The 7,390-nt window shown below is 35.1% G+C and overlaps 1 protein-coding gene and 1 non-coding gene across 2 annotated transcripts; one reads left to right on the top strand and one right to left on the bottom strand.

Moving 5' to 3' along the window:
• Positions 1–780: 780 nt before the first annotated feature.
• TRNAL-UAA (transfer RNA leucine (anticodon UAA)) lies at positions 781–864 on the top strand. The gene has a single exon. It is a non-coding gene; the product is annotated as a tRNA-Leu (tRNA).
• A 3,935-nt stretch (positions 865–4,799) lies between these two features.
• Positions 4,800–6,879, bottom strand: LOC149900995 (uncharacterized). The gene is made up of 3 exons (XM_090111927.1): positions 6,526–6,879; positions 5,555–5,728; positions 4,800–5,017 (listed from the first exon to the last, which is right to left on the bottom strand). Exons 1-3 carry the CDS (start codon positions 6,569–6,571, stop codon positions 4,815–4,817), a joined length of 423 nt encoding a protein of 140 aa, XP_089968053.1. The 5' UTR covers positions 6,572–6,879; the 3' UTR covers positions 4,800–4,814.
• Positions 6,880–7,390: the final 511 nt, after the last annotated feature.

Genomic DNA, 7,390 nt, shown 5'->3' with positions numbered 1-7,390 from the left:
AGAATAACAAAAAAGTTTGTCAACAAACAATTTGAAATAATTAATAAAATAATTATCAATTTACGTTATTTTTATTTTCTTTTTTGATGATCCTACCATCTGTCAAAGTCAGCTTTGGCCGCCATTGAAGATTCGTTTCTTTATTGAACTGACTAATATCCATTTTCACAATTGACCCACCTCCCTCTAAATAGGTCGTTAATAGTAGCACAGAGCACTATAGTAGGTAGTACACTAGTACATTAGATACTTAATATTGTATTATATAATAATTTAAAATAAAAATAGTTCGTCCATATTATAATGATACAAGTATTGTAAAATTATGTACTTAGGTCATCATAATGATGCAATATGTATAATAGGTAACTAAACATATTTTTATTTTTTTTTGTGTGGTGTCTCAATGTTAGCCAGAAGGGCTTCTACATTTTAACGCGGGCGCGGGGCTGAACTGAAGGTTCACCCTGGTAGCGACATGCACAAGGGCGTCCCCCCTTGACGGGGATCTCGAACCTCGGCTTGGGCTGTCGCTTGAGTGGAGGAGGCCAGAAGAGCCCTAATCGGACGTGGGTAAACATATTATAAGTAATATCATGGACCAAGGTATATTGGTCCATGGTAATATGAATAAAATATCTTATAAGTATATCTGTGTGATTTGTATGCGCTAACTTGTGCAGTGTGCAGAGTTGGGACGAGTAACTAGTCATTACTCATTGGATAGAAAAAAAAAATATGTGATTAGAATATTATCAATAATTTTGCATTACTTGTCACGTCAGGTTGGCCGAGTGGTCTAAGGCGCCAGATTTAAGCTCTGGTTCCCGAGAGGGAGCGTGGGTTCGAACCCCACACCTGACAAAATGGTTGTATTTTTTCTTTTTTTTTTAATTACAGAAAATTTTGCTTTATAGAAGATTAATTAAAGTTTCATTGATCATAACAGCTAAATATTCTTAAATTTTAAATGAAAATTACAATTATAAGTAAATGTTAAATTGCATATTTTACAAAACAAAATATGTACGGCTTAGTGTACATACAACTCAGTAATCAATGTAAATCAATATATTCCTAAGAGATCACGAATAAATTTTGCGGCTTTAAAATATAGGACCAGAATATGCTAGGCACCAGCCTTCAAATAAAAAAAGATACATCAAAATGGGTCCACTCAGTCAAAAGTTCTGAGGTAACTAACACAAATAAAATAATATAGTCGAATCTGTGGTCGAATTGAGAATCTCTTTCGTTTTTATGTCCTTTTCGAAAAGCAATAATTAAGTATTTAAGTAGAAGTAGGCATAATAAATCAAGCATAATATATCGTTAAAGATATGACCATAAGATTTTGACCATATTATTAAAACGTTTATATTATAGCAGCTGCTAAGTACCTAATATATTTTTTAAATAGAAATTACATACGTACATATATATACTTTTTCTACTAAACATATATTCAAATAGACATCTATGAAATATTCCGCGAACTAACACAATAAAATGATTGTAGAAATATGTAATAGATGGCGCGATTATGAAACGTGTAAGTTTGACCAAAAATTCATGAAATTTTTATTTTTATTTTTATTTTTTTTTTATACATGATAGGCAGGCGTTTGACCACTATCCCGCCTGATGTAAAGCGGTGATGTGATCTATGAAGGAGCACGTCTGCCTAGAAGAAGCCTATTCACTCTAGACTTGAAGAGCTGCAGATTATAATGGTCCGGGAATACTGACGATGGAAGAGAATTCCACACCTTCGCAGTTCGAATGAAAAATGAATTCGCATAACGCTGAGTGCGTGTGTGCGGTATATCGACTGTGAAGGGATGGAACCCCATTCCACGCCTGGATGTTCGATAAAGAAATGGAGAAGGTGGAATAAGGTGGTGGAGTTCATACGCACATTCACCGAAATGTATTCTATAGAAGACCGACAGACATGCAACTTGTCGGCGGTGATCTAAACTTTGAAGGTTACGACGAATCAACGAGGGATCGGCAATAATTCTGCAAGCTCGTCGCTCGATGGAGTCCAAAGCTCCAAGGTGAGTTTTGGCGGAACCCGCCCAAAGATGACTACAATACTCCACACACGACCGAACTTGGGCTTGATAAAGTTTTAGAAGCTGTTCCGGTGTGAAGTATTGTCTCACTTTAGCAAGTATTCCAAGTTTTTTGGCTGCTATATGGGCTTTGGACTCGATGAATTGTCCGAAATTGAGATTTGCAGAAATCGATACACCAAGTAGATCAAGGCAGTCAGTTAATGAGATCGGTACATCACAGAAAGATGGAGTTAGATGGAGAGAAGTCCGTTTGGCAGTGAAAAAACACGCTTGTGTTTTTTTCGCGTTAAACTCTACCAGATTAGCGTCGCCCCAACTAGCGACATCCTGTAAGGCTGAGTTCATACGCGTAACCATAGCCTGCCGCTCGGATTTGGTGATGATTTGGGATGCTTGGGCATTGGACAGATACCTCTCCACAACAGTAGTATCATCTGCATATCCTATTTCATATTTATTTATTTAATGTTAACTTGCTTCTTGTAAATCATACATCAAAAAGAAAATTAAACACAAAGAATAGTTATGACTTATGATACATCGGCTAGACTGAATTACCTTTAATTAAGAGTACCTTGGTACTGTGGTCCATTAATTTTTATTGTGTAAAAAGTTATACGGTGTAAACAGAAAACAGTCTACAGAGTACAGAAAACATTGTTTTATTAATTTATTGGTTTTCAAAGCTAAATAGAATCAATCAACAGCAGTAGTTTTTTGTTTAACAATTCAACCTCAGCCTAGGCACAGGCCTAGGTGACCTACAATGTCATACCAGCATAATTAAAATATTACAATACAGTAGCCAGTAGGATTACAAAGAGATCATTCACCATAACAATTCTTTTGTCAAAAGTATATACTTTTGGTCAACATAATGAAATGGTCACGGCTACATAACTCATGTTAACGATTTCACTAAAACCACCATTAGATACTGATACAAAAGGAGGGTACTATCATGGACAAATAGATATTTGTCTATGGTACTATTGATATACATAATACAAGTTTCTATACATAAATATAGGCGCTATAGTCGACTTTATTAAAATATAATATAATTTGTGTAGCTTCAGAGCTACCAACTTTTTATTGTCAAGATGTTAAAAGTAAAATTGTCTCAGTTTCGACTTTCGATTAATTTCTTATATTATACCTACCTACATCTTTAAATATAAAGATGTATCAATGTATTGTATATTGTTCATGACTCAATTTAGAATTAGAAATACCTAGATGAAAAGAAACTGACAAGTTGACATTTAACATATATATATATTATCGTATACCTAGCTAGAAATAGCTGATCAGCAAAATTTGTTCTGCCAGAATAAACTCGTTCCTACATAATATAAACAGAACCAACAAATCGTTTCGGAAGAGTTTGGTTACAAAAACGATGAAAGATAATTATTTATACATAATATTTTAAAGAGATCTGCAATTGCAGTTCCAGTACCTGCAGTTCAAGAGGCATCATTACAAAGTATAAATTACGTATAGAGATAAGAAATGTTTTGCAAATATGCCCTAGAGTTAAAATACCTTCACACGCTCACGTGATTAACCTAGCTAATTATTTAATTACAAGATGTTAAAGATTCTTGTCAATCCATCCATCTTAATCTACGGAAGCCCTTTACAAAGGCCGTGACTTGTTAAGACAGCAATTAAAATAATTATCTTGTTAGGATGTTTATAGATAAATACCTAGTAATGAATAATATTCTCGCGACTGGTCCCGGCCACACCCCGGACACTCCATACAAAATGATCGTTTTGACAGTCACACTGTAGAGACTGCAAATGTGTGTGTTAACGCTTTATGGTTGGCACATTTGTGACTAGCGTAAAAAAAATTCGCGTTTTTCTGATGAAATACATCCGTAAACAGCACAATATCTAACCATTTTCTACGAAAAACGATAATCACAAATCCAAAATAACAAAATTACTTTAAGTCAATTTGATTAATGTTGTCAATCTTCGTTGCGTATCGTCCTTGCAGAAAAATATGGCCCATTTTATGTCTGATCGCGCGGGGGTGAGGTAAGTTTAATTTTGGCGGGAGGCGGAGAGTGTCCGTTCTGTAGCGTTTAGCTACTATTATGTATTCTGTGTCCCGGCGTCATCTGATTGAAACGGAAAAGTACGTAATAATATTTTAGTACTTATTAAAAAATATGATAAATTAAAAAATCCGTCGCAGTGTGGGACGGCCTACAACGCGATGGACAGACGACCTGATCAAAGTGGCGGGGAGCCGCTGGATTCAGGCCGCTGGTGATCGGTCGTTTTGGAAATCTTTGGGGGAGGCCTATGTCCTGTTCTGCGGACGCGGTTCTACCGAATACCCGCGGCCCCGTCAATAAAGCGGCACGGCGGAACACAGTTGAGTTTAGTCGGTAGGTCCCTGCACTCAGCAGGGTGAGTCCGACATAACCCAGGGCTCTTCCCCCGAGTGCCCTGGGTATGCCTAAATGCATCTCCACTATAAAAAAAAAAACCTATGTCCTGCAGTGGACGTCCTGTAAGGCTGGAATGATGATGATGATGATGAAAAAATATTTGGATATTTTAACATCCCTATACAAACATAAGGCTAAAGTTAGAAAAGGCTTTGATTCACAAAGAAAGCCTAAATAACCTTATTCTATAGTGTAAAAGAGTATAAAGATACATTTATTTATCACACTAAAAAATAAAACCACAAAATCCAAAAAAAACATTTTATTGCGCGAACATAACAAGCAGACTTAAAGGCAAAACCGTCGCAGCGCTGAGAGCCAGCGCTGAGTTACAGTCGTCCGTGAAGCACTGACAGACAGTCTCGAGGTGGTCCTCGTTGTCAGCCTTGTAACAGTCGCGGTGATGCTTCACCCAGCCGCAGCCGCGAGTTACCCGGACCTCCGCGTCGTGACCTTTGTGAAGAACTGAAATAATATTATGTTTAGTACCTAGTCTTACTAGTTCTTTCTCCTTGTGTTATTTTATGTTTGTTTGTCTTTCGCGCCAACGCGTATCAGATCATATTTTTAAAATTCAGGCTAGAGGGAGATATAGGCCTAACCGAAGAACCTTCAAAGGCTCTGGAATTTGCTCCTGAGTCCTGACACTTGCAATAAAAGTTAAAACATAGGTTGGGTACCAATCCACAGTAAAGTTATATATCATTACTATGATATATAAGCGTAAGTTATTAATTATAAAATTGGCATAATTATGTAAGTAATTTAAAATACAACCGCAGAGTTTCTTTTCACTCCTCTCTGTAGTAACTGTTTTCCAAAAGTGGAAACGTGAACAAAATATTACTCTTCTTTGTGGGGATTAAAAAAAACACTCACGGAAGTCTACTTGCATTTGTGCAAGTGCAGTAGACAGCAGAGAGCGTTTTTTACACGCTTTATATTAGCTTCACCTGTAGGTATGTTATTATTTATTTAATTTTTATTCCAGTTAAAACTCACTAGTTTGTATAATCTTCCGGCAGAACATTTTGTCGTTCTGCTGTCCGGCCATGATCTTCCGTTCACAGTTGGTGGTCTTCAGGTATTTCTGAACGCTCTCCACGTCGTATATCGTGGGGTCGAGACACATGGAATTGTTGGCGCTGTTGCAGTCGTAGCATCTTATTGCTGAGCCTGGGAAATTATTTTTGGTACATTGAATTGATATAGCCTTCAAAATACTACCTAGGTTACCAAACCTATCCATTCTAGCTTAGTAAGTACATTAGTTTCGTGGTTGCCTGCAGGTAGAGATCACTGCACAGTGATAAATCCGCCTTGTGCTTTATATTATTTTAATGTCATATTGTTACGTATATAAATACGTTTTTATGCACAATAAAGTGTTAAATAAATAAAAATACATTTATAATGCAGGTCATATCGTAGTTATTTGCTCACTTCATAAAATGCTCCAGTTCGTTGTTCATAAAAAAGCCAGCTCTGTTCAGTATTTTATTAGATAAATTTAATTGAATTTTAATTGCACTATTCGGAAAATATAGCTCTTACACTTATTTTACAAACCTTTCCTTTCCAACCTATGACCGGCTGAAGGGTTTCATTGAATTTTTGTATTCAAAGTTGTTTTGGAAATTATAAAATTGCAATAGAAATGAATGGGTTAATTTGCTTATTTTGAAAATCCTTATTAATTTAACTCCTCTCTTAACAGAATCATTTAGCTTCAATAGAGTGCTCGATGGAAATAATTTTAATGTCAATTGATTATTTTTAATTTATTTTTACAAAAATTATTTAAATAATATTTTCAGCGCCCTGTATCAAAGAATAAAGATGTCCCTAAGTAATATTATCATAAGAGAGTACCTATTTAAGGTGCGTATGCATGTAATGGTCTACAAAATGCACCCCAGCAAGCATAAATTAATCAAATAAAATTACGAAAATGAAGCCTGAAATTAACTCACCGACTTGAACTACCACAAATAAACACACCACAGATAAAACGAACATTGTTGAAAATTGGCGGGAAAAGTTATGCGTCAACTTGACAGTTTTTATTTTTTATTAGAAAACCTTTTTACTACTGTCACTGGTCAGATGGTCACCAACAACTGAACCGCAAGTGGACACGCTCTGAGGTTCGAATAAAGCTATTAGAAGTGACAATAAACATCCTTATTCTGTAAATTTATAAAGCTTTACAATGAAAGTCGGTCAAACTAAGTCGGCTGCACATAACCAAGCTAAGCTATCATCATACAGATATAAAAATAGCTTCTTTTTACACCACTTTTATATTTGTACTTAATTATCAACGAGACGATCCAATAGGAACTAATTTAAACCAATGTCAAGAAATAATCTCAATGTTAATTCAATTAATTATTTATTTATGATGCACTATGACCTAATATATCTTACATCAGAATTCATACTTATATTGCTATTTAACTTGATGTTAGTTTATTATTATGGTTATCTCTTGATACGGCGAAATTCGATCATATTGGTCATTGTGGAAAATTTCGAACTAATTTCAAATCTTTGACAAAATTTTAATTTACAACTCTACATAAATAGGGAATTTATGAGGTTTTATTATTGAGTTCTGATTGTTCACTTCAATGAATTGTTATATTTTATTAAATTACCAATCGTAACAACATCAATAATTATTTTGTTTTACTGGTATTAAAATAGTAATTACCTACCTACGATTAGATAGACAAGATCCTACAGTAAAGCAAAAACGACACACACTACTGTACTAAAATTTTTAAATAATATATTTTTTTTACGAGTACAACCCCTATTTCCTAGGAGTTACCA

This window comes from Colias eurytheme, chromosome 17 (assembly GCF_061535395.1).
Source record: "Colias eurytheme isolate Ceu_HAF_F1 chromosome 17, ilColEury1 Martin Lab GWU primary, whole genome shotgun sequence".
Lineage (NCBI taxonomy): Eukaryota > Metazoa > Arthropoda > Insecta > Lepidoptera > Pieridae > Colias > Colias eurytheme.
The sequence above is the reverse complement of the archived record's forward strand: the minus strand, read 5'-3'. Positions and strand labels throughout refer to the sequence as shown.